This window comes from Branchiostoma lanceolatum, chromosome 14, assembly GCF_035083965.1.
Source record: "Branchiostoma lanceolatum isolate klBraLanc5 chromosome 14, klBraLanc5.hap2, whole genome shotgun sequence".
Taxonomy (NCBI): Eukaryota; Metazoa; Chordata; class Leptocardii; order Amphioxiformes; family Branchiostomatidae; genus Branchiostoma; species Branchiostoma lanceolatum.
This window is the reverse complement of record NC_089735.1, coordinates 14,476,311-14,495,085: the sequence shown is the minus strand read 5'-3', so window position 1 is coordinate 14,495,085 and position 18,775 is coordinate 14,476,311. Positions and strand designations below refer to the sequence as shown.

The 18,775-nt window shown below is 39.5% G+C and overlaps 1 protein-coding gene across 12 annotated transcripts in view; it reads left to right on the top strand.

The window, feature by feature from the left end:
• LOC136448179 (PDZ and LIM domain protein 3-like) overlaps positions 1 to 18,775 on the top strand; it is a 36,164-nt gene that overhangs the window by 5,181 nt on the left and 12,208 nt on the right. For 5 of the 12 annotated variants that reach the window (XM_066447361.1, XM_066447367.1, XM_066447365.1 and 2 more), the window contains exons 3-9: positions 5,721 to 5,796; positions 7,800 to 8,464; positions 12,363 to 12,572; positions 13,814 to 13,834; positions 14,657 to 14,841; positions 15,974 to 16,087; positions 17,955 to 18,087. In XM_066447361.1, the coding sequence (XP_066303458.1) occupies positions 5,721 to 5,796; positions 7,800 to 8,464; positions 12,363 to 12,572; positions 13,814 to 13,834; positions 14,657 to 14,841; positions 15,974 to 16,087; positions 17,955 to 18,087 (1,404 nt within the window). Of the gene's footprint in view, positions 1 to 5,720; positions 5,797 to 7,799; positions 8,465 to 9,685; positions 9,814 to 10,583; positions 10,617 to 11,627; positions 11,652 to 12,362; positions 12,573 to 13,813; positions 13,835 to 14,656; positions 14,842 to 15,973; positions 16,088 to 17,954; positions 18,088 to 18,775 lie in introns of all 12 variants that reach the window. The other 7 variants (XM_066447370.1, XM_066447371.1, XM_066447372.1 and 4 more) reach the window with 7 other exon arrangements.

The window sequence follows — 18,775 nt, the reverse complement described above, 5'->3', positions numbered from 1 at the left end:
GCAGATGTCATATTTGACATGTAGGTACCTTCAGGAAAGGTGAACACACCTGGCCATGAATTATGCTAATGAGGACCTCATTTGCATAATTTATGGAAAAACTTGTATTTCTCTTACCGTAAAAGCTGCGGATGTCATCTTTAAGATGTAGGTACCATTAGGAAAGGTGAATGCACCTGGACATAAATTATGCTAATAAGGACCTAATTTGCATAATTTATGCATAAACTTGTATTTCCCTTACCGTAAAAGCTGCAGATGTCATATTTGAGATGTAGGTACCTTTAGGAAAGGTGAACACACCTGGCCATAAATTATGCTAATGTGGATCTCATTTGCATAATTAATGCATAAACTTGTATTTTCCTTACCGTAAAAGCTACGGATGTCATATCTGAGATATAGGTACCATTAGGAAAGGCCAAGAAACCTGGCCATAAAATATGCTAATGAGGACCTCATTTGCATAATTTATGCATGAACTTGAATTTTCCTTACCGTAAAAGCTATGGATGTCATATTTGAGTTGTAAGTACCTTTAGGAAAGGCAAATACACCTGGCCATAAATTATGCTAATGTGGACCTCATTTGCATAATTTAGTCATAAACTTGTATTTCCCTTACCGTGAAAGCTACGGATGTCATATTTGAGATGTTGGTACCATTAGGGAGGGTCATAAAACCTGGCCCTAAATTATGCTAATGAGGGCCTCGTTTGCATAATTTATGCATATCCCTCACCGTAAAGCTACGATTGTCATATTTCAGATTTAGGAGAGGTGAACACACCTGTATATAAATTATGCTAATGCCGACCTCCTTTGCATAATTTATGCAGAAACTTCATAATACCCTTACAGCCGATGCTAAGGACGTCATATTTGAGGTGTAGGTAATGGGAGGGGAATATCCTGCATTTTCCCGAAAATGTTGCCATTCAAGTTTAGTGAGATTTTAGTAGAATAGAATATGATACCCTTGTACTTAAGTCATTATTGAGGAACTTGATAATTATATGTTATACATGTCTTTTGGCCATACCAGAGGTGTAACTACGTGTACATAGAATGTGAGAGATTCTGCTGTCGGCATAAATCATATTAAATCCCTTAAAGATAGTGCTGTTTTTGCAACTCAAGCTGAAATTTGTCCTCATGTATACTGATGCTGTAAAACTTTGGAACTCATTTTAGGACACATGCCATGATGATACTTTTGATAGTCCATGACCCCCAGTAACCTAAGCTGCCATCTTGACTAATCTTGACACTTGTGTGATACAGTGCAGAGAAGCATAGAAATCTATCCTCATGTACTGATGTAGCAAAAGTTTGGAACTCATTTTAGGACACATGCCATAATGATCGTCCATGACCCCTAGTAACCCCAGTTGCCATCTTGACACTTGCGTGATACAGTGCAGTCTAAGTCGTTAGGTCAGATATAATTACTGAAAAGATACAGATCTATAGTTGCCAACACTTCACATACAGGCACTCCCATCATAGGTATGTTTAAAATATCAGAGATTTTTATCTAGTGCTGCATGACACTTCTATTGTGCTGTGTAAATTACATCATTATGACAATTACACCTGTGAGGCCTTCTAGTCCTGAAAGTAGTTCTGAGAGAATCACAGACTGTGAAATGACTTATTCAATGACCCGTAAAATGCTTCAATTTGGATGCAAAAGGTCTTCCAAGAAGTTGTATACACTGTAGATGTCTAAGTTAGATGGCTAGTCAGTTATTTGAGGCCACAAACGTAATTGACCATGACTAAAAGACACCACTTAGAACTGTGCGGTATGCCAAATACCTTAAAAAAATTAATTGTGCTGTGTTAAAAAATGCTTATCTATCAAAATCTCACTTGTGCCTATCTTGCTTTGGTTGCCCTTTATCTGAACTGTTGCTGGTTGATTGTAGAACAGCTGAAAAAACAGTCTGTTTACTATGAAAATGTGGGAATTTGTATAATCTATTTTTAGTTAAACCTTTTCTTTCAACTTAAAGTTAGATATACAGTTGAGTTTCACAGGGCAGTAGAAAGATCATACTTCCCTATATTTACTGACATATTTTATTTCGGTCATTTACATTTCTGTCAATTACATGGAACAATTCAGACTTGATTTATCTATTTGGCTGTAGAAAAAAGTACAGTCAGGGCTACCCAACTAGCCGAAGGCTATTACAAAGGGTTAGCCCTGGGAACTTAACTTTAGACAAAATTCAATACAAATTTTTACAAAGCACATTCAGACGTTTATGACTGAAATACATAGAATTTTACAGATGCAGTTATAGTCATTGAGGTATTTTACCATGAAATTAATCTGATTTTCCAAAAATATGTTCTCTTTGGAAAATGCAAAATTACCAGGATATTTGGAGTTTCTTTTAACGCAACCAGGAATCTCACCTGCTGACGTTTCGGTGTCTATCAGACACCTTCTTCAGGGCTTCTGACTGGAGTACTGCTTCTCGCCGCTATAAGTATCCGATATGTAGGCGCTCTTGCAGCGAAAACGCAATCCCAAACATCGAAAGCGAAAAGTAAACAGCAAAAGCGAAAAGCAAACAGCAAAAGCTTGCAAAAGTTGTGTTAAAAGAAACTCCAAATATTCTATGTTCTACCAACCTGATAAAATTATTTTCGGATGTAAAGTGACCAGTTTCAAAAGCCGCTTAAGTCCAAACCTAGCGCATGTGTAGGGTAGGGCAACCTTGGAAGCAAACTCGGTCCCCTTCACATTTGACCTCCAGAAATAGCACCGTCCAAACATAGCCTGCTGACTAGGGAAATCTCACGTTACCAGCCCCACCTCTTCTATCTATAAAAGCAAGTTGAACTCCATATTTACTTAAACGTCCACCCCCACACAATCCTTGATGATAAATTACATCCATTTTTGCTGTATATAGAAGATCTGATACTGTGGGTTACTTGAGGCAACTTGTACATCTACTAGTACTACTATATTGAGGATTGTCAAGGGACCAGACTTTCTAAAATAGGTCTTGGGGTTCTCCATTGCAAAATTAAGGACTTAAAAGGTCAAATTGTTTGGGTAGCGTGATGATAATGATAACATTAAGGTCACACAAGAACATTCCTTAAGAAATCTAGACAGTCACAAAAATCTGTTGAAAAATTACTTTGAATGTTGTCCACCACATATCAATTATGTCTTGTTTGTTTCTAGCACTTTGTAAAAATTTGTATCTAAAGTTTTCTAGGATCTAGCTTCATATTTGAAGCTGTGCTTTTGTAATGTCAAATGCTACTTGTACATGCAATTTTAAAAGCCCGCATGATATTAGCGTTATAAAAAAAGTCCTCCCTTTACTTGCAATATTGAAGCTTGATTTATATTGCTAATACAAACAAGTTATGTTAAGTATATGTTTGGATAAGCAGTAAATTTTCTTTGTTAGTACTTACCGTACTTTCAAGTTCCAGTCTGGTAAACGTATTGTTACAACCTGTGTATTTTTACTGTGCAGAAAATGGAGGTATGAGACAAACATGACCTGGCAAGGCACATTCCTGGGGTTGAGGACCAGGCTTTGCCAGACTGCAATGCCCATATTTGGTTTGGAATGGACCTAGTTGCTGATGTCATGGGGGAAGTCCTGCTGCAAGGCTGCTGGTCTGTCTGTTTGTGGTGTCCGTGGTGACGTGCTTGCTGACGTCTTAGGCCTAAGAAAAAAAAAAGTTCCGTTTCCTGTTACCCTTCCATAGCAAAAGCCGACCACCCTAGCCTTCTTTTCGGTTGACCGCTATTGATATGATATTGTAGAATTTTCAATTCGACATCTAAGTAATGAAATTAAAACACAATTCCATGCAGTTTGGCAAATTTTTTTACAGACTTAATTTTATTAGCTTCAAGACTTTGAAGAGTTGATGTAAGAATATATATAGAAAATATTGTACTTTTTTGTTCAGTTGATTAATATACTTGTAGTTCAATAAATGTATGTTGAAAATTCTAATTCCTGATCCAGTTTGGCCGAAATCTAAATCAAAAAGAAGAAAATTTACCTACTAACTCTAATGTTTTTTCATGACTGTAGTCTATAACACAAGATTAATTTTCCTAGGCCTAATCCAACTTCCAAGGGTTTTGGAACCATGGTTCAATAGCTGCAGCACACAAGCTCTCAGGAACTACCACATTCCACTGTTGTTTGTCACCTGAATGAAATATTCATTCATCAAAATTCCTGGTGTTTTGAACTTACCTGGGTAGTGGGAAAATATGTTATTTCACAGCCATAAGCACACATGAAGTAGCCGTTTGGCACCCAATTCTTTATTGGTTACAGGATTAGGCAGCAGGGAGAAGGTTAAGTACAATATAGAAAGATGAATGATTTTCAGTTATAGAATCTATCTGTGTGTGTAAATTTTCCTTTCTGAAATTATATCTGCTTTAACATGTTTATGTTCTTAATTTGATTACAATATCAAAGAGAAGATTATCATTGTACTGGCCCGTTTGAAGAAATGTCAGTTAGATAAACGTCACTGTACAAAGGTTGTGATGTGGAAAGTATTTGTAACTGTTGAGGGCTAGTTCTCCAATTGAACCATGTTAGATTTATGTAGCTTAGAAGGGATGGTGGAGACAGAGTTATCTCAACAATCATAAACATTTGATAAGTCTGCTAATAATGGTGATGATAAGAGTATGATTCGATGATAGAAGAATATAGTAAACAGATGTAATCCCTTTGAAGGTTGGGTTTCTGGGTGCATACTGGGATAATAAGACTTGAAATGTTTTAAAGCGTGTATTTGTAACACTTAAATAGTAACTCTTATATACTAGCACTAGGTTTTGAACAGTCTATACTGACTAGTTTTGTGAACGCATGCAATAGTTAATTTGGCATTTTGGCTCTGGAAATTAACTGAAAACAGTTCCAAATTTACTTGAATTTCATTGACGAAATTTTCTCTCCTGTTTAATGTCTGGAAAATATCACCTATATACCTTGCAATTGGATGGCAAGACTTGACAAGACTAGATTTTAAACAGTCTTAATTTGCATGTATACTGACAAATTTTTCATTTGTGAACTTATGCATTGTGCATTTGTGCTACATACTAACATAGTGTCAGGAAATTAAGCGAAAACTGTTCCAAAGTTAACTACAAATTCATTGGTGACATTTTCTCTCCAGTTTGATGTCTGGAAAATATCATGTATACCTTGTCCCCTGAAATCACTGGGGGTACAAGTGGCAGAGTCCAGACAGGTGTTGAGTCAACAAACAATGGGTTAAAGATGGCTGGCAGCTGCATGCCATGACTTTTGTCAGCTTCTTTTTTGACCTGGAACGGAATCCACACTGTCGTGTGTGTTGTACATACCTTGATGCTACTGGCAGGATGTTAGGAGAAAAGCGGGTATCTCACTGGATTGGGGCACTAGGTTAGATTTGTGTTACCCTTGACTTGTAATTTGGGATTATCATGCCAAATGTACACCTATGACTGAAAAGACAACAAAACACTTAACGAAGAATAAAAAGACTTGTTTTTATTGATGAAATTTGTTGAGCGCTCTATCAAATTGCTCGGTCGCAGTGAGCTCGAGGTTGCCAATGGTACCTGCTTTAGGAGAAACCCCTAAATCTACCTTGCTCTGCCCACATGTGTATGCTGACTTTTGAAATGGACTGTACCATTTGTGTGTTTTCAGAGGGGATGGCCGGATAAGACCAATGCCAGCGACCCCAGCTGGACCTTCAGCACCCACAATACAAGCCCAGCCAGCGGTAAGTGTCATGATACTAATTAGATCCTCATTTGCATAATTGATGCAAAAATCCCATGATTCCTAAGTGGTAAATGATTGGAATTTCATACTTGTGACATGTGTAGGTTAGTCTAATATGAACATCACCATGCATGGATTATGTAAATTTGGAAGACATTTGAATAAGTTTTTTTAAGCTCTAAATATTTCAGGGAGGTATGAGGTCTCTGAACTCTTGTTCCATTTTTGGGAATTCAAAAACACATTTGGCCAATTTGCTAGAAGGGCTAGCAACCCCTCTTAAATCTTACTACTGATAACAGCAAGAAACTTGTGTCCCACATGCGTAGCTCAAACAAGACAATTCCAAACTTGTTTTCGGGAATTCTCAAGGACAAAGAACACAGGATGTTACTTTAACAGCTTCCAAAAGAGTGACTGATCTTGTTGTTGGTAACCTATCTTACAATGTCATGACTATATATGGCAAAATTCCTTTCCAACATTGGCACTAGAATGACTAGATGCCTTTCCTTGAAAGCTGGTTTGAGTTTGGTCAGAGATAAGAGAAATTTAATATAATTCTTACAAACTTGAATAGCAAAGTGATGTATATCTGTTATGGTACAATCTATCTAGATATACCAATTTTAAAATCATTTCATGAACTTTGGTATGTTTCTTGTTGTTTCATCACCATCATATGTACATGTCCAAAAAATGTTAATCACTTATATTATATATAGTTATAAACAGTGCAATGATACATATTTTAGCTGTTGACTATGCTGTTCTCAAATAGTTGAATATTAGTACCTGGTATTGTTAACCATTTATACTCTTACTTCATACTACTTTGTCTCTACTGTAGTCTACACTGTCACTGACAAATCTTGATAATAGATGATATTTAACTTTTCATGCAGTATGATAACTTGACTATTTGTGCTATGTTTATAACTACCTGTTAACTCTTTGCTGACCTCCCTTTCCCTGTACTGTGGGTTCTCAGTCTCAGCAGTCTGCCTACCTTAACCCTTGTCCCACCGGAGGGTTACTTCTTTACGGTTACAGTATACTCTTTGCTTTACTCTCCTGCTCAAGCCTGGTCTGTCCTGCTGTCTTACAAACCTTGGACTTGGAGACACAATTTTTCAAGCTGCCTCCTCTAGCAATAGCAGAGGAACAATGGCTGGTGTCTCAATCTTCAAGCAAGGCACGTCAAAACTGCCAACAACAGCTGCAAAATTTGCAGTGAAGAAATGGGAGGTGCTACTAGTAACATGACAGAACCATGCGGAAAATCTCAACAAAAAAAGTATAAATCTAATTGTTTTGACGAAACTAATAGACTAAGTTTACACAATGGTTGCTTTCTTTTTAAGATGTAAAAAAATAGATCTAAAAAGAATACGTCAGACACTTCTCAAAGATGATGACAGTGAGTTTTGGAATTTTATATTTTCTTGGGCACAAACTACCGTCATATCAAATCATTGTCTCCATACATAATCCACTCCTCACATTCTCTACTGTACTCGTATCTACTTTCCTAAAAACTGTCTTGAATACTTTCATTCTCCTGGTACATTTTTCTCTACCAGTGTTGCATGTATATTTCCTGCATGACACTTGCCTTTCACTTAGCACTACTTTGTTCCTTACAAACTTATAATGACAGGACGGTTAGTTTTGACAGTCACTTTAACAGTCACAAACACAAATTCACCTGATATATTGATGTGTCATGTAAATGTTTGCACTTAAATATGACACTACTTTTACAGCATTTACATTGTATGAATGAGTTCTATGTATCTTTGCTTGTTGAAGTAGCTTAATTTTGCTTGTATTTGTAAACATTGGATAAGCTATCACAGTATCAGTCATCCTATTCACACAATGAGTAGCTCTGAGTTTAGTCAGCTTGTTCACATCTTGCATGTGAGAATTGTCACCCTAGTGATAGTTGCCTGAACTGCAGCATGAACTGAGCATGTTCCACTGACGCATGTTTTACAGAGGTTCCAGCCAGCCAGTGTGCCTGCCAGCGATACCACCCCTAGCGCTGGATTATATAACCCCACCCCCACCAATGGGCTTTATAACCCCACCCCTACCTTAGCCACCAGCTCCGTCAATAAGCTGTACAACTCCACCCCAAAGCCATTCATCCCGGGGGGTGGTGCAAGTAGTGTTGCCCCTGTCCCTACTGGTTCCGCCAATGGAGTCAGTAGCATTGGCAGCGGGGACAACAGTGCTTTTGCCCCTGTTCAGCAGGCAAGTGCTCCTACGCAGGCCCCGCCTTTACGCCTCCAACGTCCGACAGTCTACAAACCCCCACCAGTCCAGGCACCGAGTGTTCCGTCACCCCCGCTAAGGGCAGGGCAGCCATTCTCCCCGACACGTATAAGCCCCGTACAGTCTGGAACGTCCGTACAGACTGGACCGTCGCACTTAAAAGTCTCCTCAGTCTCTTCCCCCGTCACGCGAATCTCCCCGATGGCTCCCACGCGGCTGTCGTCGCTCTCCGCCACGGGTCAGCCGCCTTCCGTGGGCGCTCCCCGGTCGCCCACCAGTCCCGGGATGGTCCACAGCCAGTACAACACCCCCATCAACATGTACGCCGTGGAAAACGTCTCAGAGACTCTGAAAGGTCAACAGCTTCTACAGGAAGCACAAAACAGGTTAGTGAGAAAATGAAGGCTTGAGCACTACTTGAAGGTACATTTTGTGCCACTTTGAACAGGTAAACTTCATCAGGTAAGTTGTTATGGTACCAAATATATTCTGTCTACTGGTAGAATAATAGAGGTACAAGAACTAGCGCCATTTTGAAAGATGAAGCTTGCAATCAAATAATAGCAGCATTCAGCAAACACACCTTCATTCTACAACTCTATGATAATCAGGATGTCACTAAACTTTGGAAGACGATCGCGCTCATCAACCCAATAGGGTCAGGCCAACTACTGTGACGGAAAAGCACATGGCCCATTAGAACTCGCCAGCCAGCCTGTCTCGTGAAACAGTTTTTGGTACCGTCCTGACTCTCTTATGGAGGACAAATGCAATGAAAAGCACTCGGAGGACGTCCATCGGGTGACCAGTCGAGTCCTTCATATCACAAGGAGCTGTAAATGGAGATGAGACCATTGATTGATTCTGCTCCAATCCCAAAGCGGCAGCTCCAAGAGGACACAGCGGACCCTTCCCTTTTCTGGACACTCCAACCCCTTTTCTAAATATACCCGGTACATCCTTCAGATCTAGAGCAGTTGCTGGCCACAAATGGCATTGATGCCCTGGAGATCAAGCCAAGAACATGGATTACATGACTGAGTACTACCATACACCACTATGCCCAGCCCACATGTTTCTGTATAAAGCAGCGAGTTCCTTCATCAAGCTTTTGACTGGGATACATTTCAGTAGCTACTAAAGGCTCTTCAGGACAATCTTTTAAACAGAATGGTCAAATACCTGAAAAATTTGTTTACAGTACAGTCATATCAGTAAAACTAATATGTGGGATCTTGATTCATAATTTCCTTTCATCACTTTAGGTTTAAAAGTTGCCATCATATGTCCATTATTACATAACCCATGAACAGTACCCCAGTCAGGTACATGTACTTGTCAACGTTAACGTTGGATACTGGAAAAAAACTGCAGGTTGCTGTACTTCCTTTCGCACTGCAGAAAGCACCAAGACAAACTTTGCAGCAACAAGCCAGGAGGGTAAAGCAAAGAAACCTGAAAAGATTGTTTCCTTCCCAAAAAAAATCTGCGTATGAAGGAGACAGGTTGTATAAGGTATGCAGACTGCCCCCCTCCCCACAGGAGACAGGGAGAGTATGGTAACTCCCAACATTAGTTTCACACCTGGTTGTTACTCCCGAGAACAGAGCGCACCTGGAGGAGGTCCTGCACCTGGAGCAGCTTCAGTGCTTGCTCCGGCTCCTGCACCTGCTCCAGCTCCAGCACCTGCCCCTCACCCTGCAGCTGCACCTGTACCTACTGTTGCAGTGCCCAGGTACAACCATTCTCCCTTAACGTGGCATGAGAGATGCCTGCACCTGGCATGAAGTAAATGTCTGTTTTGAAAAGGACATAAGGGAAAGGCAGCAAGAACGAACTTCAAGACATAGTAATTTACTAAGATGCTGTATGTCAGCTACAAATGTGGGGACTTTAAAATTGCTGTCTTGCTAGCCTATTTTGAATCCTGTATGAAAAGGGAACAGATCTACAATAATGTAAAGTTTCATGTATCTATCAGCATGTGTTGAAGGTACAAGCAAGTATGGTACAAGTTATTAAGTAATTGTTCATCTCAATATGATGTTGAATATCGTTGTGGTTTTGGTAATTAGGGCAACTCTGTTTTCTAAGCTTACAGCTAGAGATATCTGTATACATGTTGACATGAATGGTTTATCAATGTAAAAAGGATGGTAATTATTATCAGAAACATATTTTGATTAACAAAACACACAGGGCTAAAGGAATGTCTTATTCCTACTGACAGCTTCTGAAATAGAGTTGCTCTCATTAATGATAATTTTAGGACTGTGCAATTGTAAATATAATTATTGATACATTTTTGTACATGTATTCAAAATGTACCCTTTGTTTTGTGTAACTTGTTCTATAAAATAAGGTTGCTTGCAAACTGAAGCGCTAAGGCAGCTGCTATAATAACAACCTAAGTGGCTGAATCCTTTGCTATCTGCTATATCTCTACCTTTTCTACCTTCCCTGTCTCTCCGATGTTTTCCCTTTTTCCACCCGCTGCTTTTCCAGTGAGCCTGAACCCGCTTCCCAGCTGCTTGATGGGTACCAGCTTGCTTCAGCTTTTCTTAATCATAGCTTTTTTTATTGCTTAAAAGCCTTTTTATACAGCCTATACTTTTTATCACCCTTTTTATCTGTCTTGTCTGTCCACTCGTGTTGTGACCCAAAGACTCGTATAGTTTCATACTGTACTATATATGTAGTCTTTCAATTTGTACAGTAGACTTAGTAGTTTCCAGAAATGTTGTTCAAGTTGCCATACGTTCGTTGTATCATACACATGTACGATCATTCAGCAAAAGGTATATTGTTACCTCGACCCTATCTGGTAACCTTTATCAATTACAATTTCAAATGAGTGCCTCCCTTAGCTCTTTACGAATTCGCACCAGAAACTTTGGAATATAGCATGATGGTAAAAGAGCAGTTTGAATCCTTAAGGAAAGAGACACGTACAAGTCGAAAATCAAACTTTTTTTTATTCAATTGAGGAATTTTGTTTGTCTGTAAATGCTGATTGATGTGATATTTGCCAAACAGTGTGTACAGGTTTTCATTTAGAAATTTTGTTTGTCTGAAAATGCTGATTGATGTGATATTTGCCAAACAGTGTGTACAGGTTTTCATTTAGAAATTTTGTTTGTCTGAAAATGCTGATTGATGTGATATTTGCCAAACAGTGTGTACAGGTTTTCATTTAGAAATTTTGTTTGTCTGAAAATGCTGATTGATGTGATATTTGCCAAACAGTGTGTACAGGTTTTCATTTAGAAATTTTGTTTGTCTGAAAATGCTGATTGATGTGATATTTGCCAAACAGTGTGTACAGGTTTTCATTTAGAAATTTTGTTTGTCTGAAAATGCTGATTGACGTGATATTTGCCAAAGAAAGTGTAAAAACGAGGTACATCATATAATGTAAAGCTCCACAAAATTATGTATAACCAATAGCTGTATATACCATACCATACCATATATCTCCTGGGCAGTGCTTGCGCTCTGCTTGACTTCATCCATTCATGCCTTATGTTCCTTTCCATACTTTTGCACCAGCTATCCTGCTGCAGGTGGTCCTAGGTGACTATGCTTCCACTCTACTTCATTCTAATTGCCTGCTACTCTCCGTTGCAATTACTCTTTTTTTTTCATTTATGTGTAGATTTTTGTCCTTGATACATGTATGTAAAGCAGGACTGGTATGTCACTGAACTGCGGCACGTTGGTGGACTTGCTGTATCCTAAATTGGATTCGCGTTAGTACGATGTTACCCGAATATAATGGGAATATCATGCAAAATGTACAAGTATGACTAAAATGACAACAAAACACACAAAATTTGTTTTTTATCAATGAAGTTCGCTTTGTCAAATCGTAGCAAGGTCGTCAAGGTGTCGCGGCTTCAGTGAGATACCCGTTTCAAGTTGTCAACATCTTATTTTGATAATGTCAAATGCTGTTCATATACATGTAATATATATAATGCCAGTGCTTAAGGCTGATGCTACACAATGTATAACTTGACACTCAGGTCCTGTAGATATGGAGCAACACCAGGAATTAAGAAAATTTGATAAAGCCTTATATTTCAAATTGTGTTAACAAATCCCTAGTTGTCTCTCCAAATCTTAGTTGTCTCTCCAAATCTTAGTTGTCTCTCCAAATCTTCAGAGGCCAGTGTTTATGTAGACTGAATCCAGTGTAGATGTAATGTTGGGCTGTGTTGTTTATGATAAGGAATATGAATCTTTCTGTTGTTCTGTGTGTTTATCTGATATTGTGCACTTCAGTGTGGATGTAGGTGCCATTAAGCGTGCCGGCGAGGCTGGCCTGGGCAAGCCCGCCGCGCCCATCGAAATCGAGGCCGGCGGCAGGAAGATTGTGCACGCGCAGTACGACACGCCCCTGGGCATGTACTCCGCGGGCGCCGTCCAGGACACCTTGGAGGGACAGCTAGCGGGATTAGTCGGAGGCAAGCCCGAGGTGACCGCGCCACAGCGGTAAGCCGCATGCAGCGGACAAACAATCTCTGTGAACGGGCATCGTCGGACTGTCGGCACCGTGGTCGCTAATCCAGCATGTCGGGAGTTCTCAATGTGTGTGTTTGTGGAACTCGCGCTTCCAGCTGAACTAACAGCCACCATTGGCTGGTCTGAGTCATGTGACCACAGGTTGGAGAAACGCTACCACCCCCCACCAACACCATACCCCCCTCGGCAGACTGTCGGTCACTCGCATGGCTTGGATTGAAAGAACTGATGTCAGACCAGATCCTCTGCATGGTTTGCACCCAATCCATTCACAAGTGTCTCCATTCACAAGCTGATGTTGTGCATAGTTGTTCATTCACTGCCTTGCTCCAACCGTGGAGAATTCCATGATCGTTTAGTGCTTGACCGCTACCCCTTGTGTGTGTATACAGTTAATTACAGTGTAGTGAAAAGCTTTGTTAGTTCAGTTAGGTTATATAACTGCCTTGGTTGGTTGCCTTTTATCCCCATTAATGGCATCTATATTTACACAAGGAAATATAAAATGACTGTAATATAACTCAAGTGTAAAGTAATAAAATTTAAGAAATATTTTCCTTCATACTATGCTCTAATGTTTGCCATGTAACAGCATGACATAAACTGTTGAAAAAAAAACTAAACTAAAGATGTGAAAGAAATAGTTTTCCAAGTGCTACAATGTTCTAATTGTTTTCTGTTACAGTAACTGTAGTGTTCATGTTTGGTGTTGCATCTTCATTCACATTGTATTTCAAAGAGTATCACGCATGAAAATACTAAATGTAATACATATTACTCTATTAACCTTGCATTAGTTTACATGTATGTAAAACTTCAGTCGTTACAGAGGTAAAGACAACAACATTGCATGTCCACAATTGCTCCTCAAGCTTTATTATCTTAGGCTTGCCTTTATCACAAATGTAACACCCTTGCTTGCATGTCCCAGATGTAAGTCAGTCGGTCAGTTTAGAAAATAACCTACATGTATGTCTAAGCAGAGATGTTGAATGGTCGCTTGGTAGTCTTAAAATGCTATCACTTTCTGCTACTGCCATGAACTGTTAACATGCTTTGAATACTATTCTGCCACTGAAAGACTAAAAAGCATTGTTCAAGTTTTTGGCGATGCCTCAGGGGCAAGCCTATTCTTTCTGTGACAGTTACTAGTATTCTGTTCTACATGCTCTTCATCACAATGCTTTCCTTCCATGCTGCTGTTACCATAGACCTGCAGATCAGCCTGCTAGGTGACTATACTTCCTTTTTTTCTGGTAGCAGGTCCAAAGTGGCGCTACAGTAACTGTTGTAACTCCTTTTTTTGTTAGTTTGTGCGTGCTGTCCCTTAGGCTATTGTTTTACATTAATGTGTATCATACAATAAAGTGCAGAATCACTGAGCTAAAAGGCAGTGCTTGGATTAGGTGAGCGTATATCTAGAATTTATTTGTTATCTAAAGTATGATGTACTTAATGCTTTTTTTTTTCAAGAGAGTGTGCTGTGTGTATTTCTTAATATGTTGAGGCTTTTTACAGTAATTCTAGCACAATATACAGTAACAAATATGTTTTTATGATTAAGAAATCGGTGTATTCATTGCTACAGCATGCTGTGATTATATTTCCCTCTACTTAAGTGTTAGAGGGAAATGTTCTTTTTTCTCTGAGGTTTTTTGTTTCCTCTGCGACTTCTTAAGAGAGTACCATACCTTTGTTTATTTATGAAACCAAACGATGTTAAATTTTGATACGAGGGTAGCTTGAACCAATAAGCTTAAAAGGCAAGTTTTCTTTTAGATATCTTTAAGTAAATTTAAAGCATGGAATTGGATGAAGACACTTAATTTGCCTTTTTACTGGAACTTTGTGTCGTCATCTCCTAAATCCAGACAGATACTTTTTGTCATTGTAAAGTTTCTGAAAGAAAAATCGTTTTAAGACGTTTTCATTGTTATTGGATATTTGTTTCGTCGTCTCCTTCCTAGCGGCAAGCCGGGTACGGAGGACTCATCAGATGATGCACTTTTGAAATTTACCGGACTTTTGTGTCGCCATCTCCTTAACCCACACAGCAAGCCGGGCACGATCGACACGTCATCCGCCGTGTACCAGATGATCCAGGAGGAGTCTGCGAGGAAAGCCCGCATGCAGCCCCGTGTGGCGCCCCCGCCCGAGCCGCCCACCAAGCCCGGCGCCTCCCACGCCCAGTCCAGGTCCTTCCGTCTGCTGCAGATGATGACTGCAGAGGATGAAGCCGGTAGGGATCCTAAGCTAACTCATTAAATAACTAATTAACTAAGTTCTAAGCTAATTATCTTAGTGCTCAAGTCCGTAGGAGTTCTGTATTGACATTTGTTTGTCTTAGGTAAAGTTTGCGGCCGAAGAAGTACTGGTAGTTTTTTGTTCGATAACTAGGCTGCACAACGATGGGTCAAAGTGAAAAACATCTTCCACGCAAACTTTACCTAAACCAAAAAGTATCAATATGGAAATCATGCAGGCTTGATATCTGCACTTGTGTGAAACCCCTTTTTACACTATTTCAAGTACTTTTAGATGTAAATAATGCTGTGATGTCTCGTAGACCAAGTGCAAAACTACATGTACAACGAGGCACAATTCAGCCTTCTGTGCATTATTTTATATCAATAAACCATTTGATTAATTGTATCAATCAAACAATACAATCAAGCGATGTCTATTGATGGCAGTTTTATTGTCAAGATTAAAGTGACAGGCAAAAGCTGACCTTTGAATGAGAACATCTTACCAGTCTGCAACTCTCAGGCATTCTTAGAACCCAGGTCAATATTGATTTGGCCTGACTGTAACTGAACTCCCTTGTCTACCTGTGATGACTTAGTAAAGTCCAACCATGACTTTAAGATGTACGAAAATCATGTAAGTGCAGTGTCAGATATATATAATGTCTGAAGCCCTCTGCAGTTGTAAAAGGTAACCAAATATAGGTTCACAACAACATTCAAACTGACCCAACACAATTTTTTGAGCATTTAAGACAGTACATCTCAGAGTTTTATTCAGTTTATGTGAAACACGAGGGTCTTTCTTAACACTTGCGAGGTAAAATTCCGGTACGTACCCCTTCAGGGTAGGTGACCTTGTCGGCAGGGCTGTCTCCAGGACCCATCCCTCCGTCCCAGGACAGAAAATTGCTTGTTTGGATGGTCAAAACTTCCAACAGTCTGTCCAACAAATATGAACTTCTTGTCATTAAATTGATCAAAATGTATTTTTGTAAGCATAACATGACAGATTTGATAATGAAAATTAGCGTGTGTTCCCAAACAGAGTGGAACGGTAACAGATTTAAAGCCGGAGACAGCCCTGCTTGTAGGTGACCTTGCCGTGCCGCCATGTTGTTACAGAGATCGATGAACAGGAGGCGGAACGCGAACGTGAGCGCGAGGAACTCGAGCGTCTGCGGTACCAGGAAGCGGTCGAACAGGAGGCGGTGGCGTCCAGACAGATGGATCGTCTTGGTACTCCATTCCCGTAGAAACGTTAACTCACCTCTCACTTCTTATCACTGCTGGTCACTTTTGTAGGTGCAGGGCCGATGGTCACATCTATTTGCTCCACTGGTGTCATACTAACAACCATTCTTCTCATCTTTTCACTTTTAGTAGTAGAGTGTAGTTATAGTATGGGAAGTTAAGGGAGATATCTGTGAGTTTCAATGGTGTTTGGGAGAACTGCTCTTTCTTGTAGATTTAAGGTTACAATTATAGAAGATTGTCTTTCATACTGTAGTCTGGTTACTGTTCTCAAAAGAGTAATCTAACGACCAACATTTGCCGGTATATGTATACTTTAGGCCACGCCAATTTTATTTGTTGATTCTCAGATTTTTGCAGAAAAAAATTGGAGCGACGGTGAAAAAAAAATTTTTTGGCAAATAGTCTGGGGTGAAGATAAGGGTTTACATAGCATAAAGAATAAGAGGATTATTCAAGTTTCAACTTTGTATGGCTCATTTTAATGCAATGAACCCCTTTCTTTGATCTAGTACTATAATTTTAGTAACAAAATTACCTTTTGCTATGTAATGTATGGATTGATATTGAGAAATAGTTTTAATAAATGAAAAATTATAACTTAATATGGTAAAATGTGACCACACTTTTTAGGTATGTGCAAGCTTTTATAATCTATTTTGGTGGCTTTTGAGTTTTACAACAGAACAAATAGTAAATGAATGGTGAATTGGAATAGTGACCCAATTTCTTTTAATGGGAAAAACAGGAGAGGCAATTCCGAGAAGCAACAAAAAAAATGGCCTTAGATATATATATATTGAAATAGAAAAATAGCATCCTACTGACAGACCATATGCTTTTCAACACTAACTTATGGTCACCACATCTTACATATTATGACATACAATAATACATGTACGGCAAGTTTTCACTCAGTATCTATACAAAGTGAATGCTGCTTACCACACTGAATAACCTACACGTACATCACTTTTTTGTCACAATGTATTATTATAGGTCTTTCTAGATTCTAGTCTACTTTTCAGGGCAGCACTACATCTAATGTTATGGCTTCATATCTTATACCAGGGCCAGCATGTGGGGCCATGTAGTACTCAGTGTCTGTCATACTGCTGCATGGCATTGATATGTACATGAACATACTTGTTAAGTTTGTATAATTCAATCTTTTTGGCATCTAAATATCTATTAAGTAAGTAGATTTCGAAATAAAAAAAGGTTGCATATCTGTACTGTTTTTAGCATCTCAAGGAATGACATGATACTTCTTCTTCCCTGATTCACTTTACCCTCATATTATTGAGGAATTTATCATGTTTGTTTTGTTTTCTTCAGTCTCCTATTTGTGTCCACGTCCATATTTTGTTAATCATTTCACTTCTTTCTGTTAAAGATTTTTTTCCACACAATTCCATTATAACTGTTACAGGGTACTTAATAAAGTCTGTCATCTCTTCATTTCCATTCTTTTCATCTCCTTTTCAGGTTATACTTTTAAGTCCACTGTCATTGTTTTGACAAAATTTTCATTATTTTCCTGGTTCAAGTTTAACCCTTCCAAAAGATTACAGAGAGCTTCCCTCCCCAATCCACCACTGACCTGCCATGGTGTTTAATCCTTAAAGATTCACCGTAGTACACTGTCTATTCCACAGCTCCATTTACTTCCTTCTGTATTTCATGTCATGTTCTTCTTTTTTGTGTTTGTTTCCAGCAAATTCTAACCTACACAATGTACACCTGTCCTTCACATGTGGTGAGTTCATATAATTTGGTCCATGTAACTCTACCTACATTCTACGCCCGCCGTGGTGTGTTGCTGATGACTTGTTGATCTGTTTCCCATCAGACTTGGCGGAGGCTCAGGCTGCGCTGTCCCAAAAGGAACGCGCCGGCCCCCGCGAGCTCCAGGCCGTCACCGCCAAGGAGATGGAGAAGGCCGTCAACGTGCCGACCTGCCAGGGCTGCGACGGCGACATCTCGTAAGTCCACGCCTCCGGGCCTTATGATTTTTTAATTTTATTAGAATTGCAACGGTGCAATACATGTGGAACACAGGCAGCTATTGCTGGTGTCGTGACCCACACATAATATACCCGTTTTAACACCGACCGAAGCTGTCTACCGTCTCCCGAGACGACAAGAGCCAAAGGAAGGGGTGAGGATAGTCGCGTAAAGTGCCTTTCCCATGGACACAACATTGATGGCGTCAGGGGTTTTGAACCTAGGACCGCTGGGTTCTGGGCCAAAAACCCTGCCGTTACGCCATACGACCCCACCAATGATGTCTTATGATGATGATGATGAATGGTTTATCAAATATGTAAATCACTCGCAGCCCATTGGCTGAATTGAGGATTCATAACAATTCTCAAAATCCGTTCTAGAATGAAGCACAACATCATTATTATCATAAAAGACTGTGATAAACACTTAGACGTAACACGATCATATCCTTTAAAAGTCTGTAGATAACAATATTTAGAAGCTAGAGCTCCACGACGTCATACCTTCCCCAAGGATATTTTTCGGAAGGATTGTCTACCTGAGTTGCATATTGAGAGGATGAGCAGTCTGAATCATGTACACACACACACACACACACACACACACACACACACACACACACGCTTGTTTATCTGTGTCATTTATTTATCACAACCTCTATTC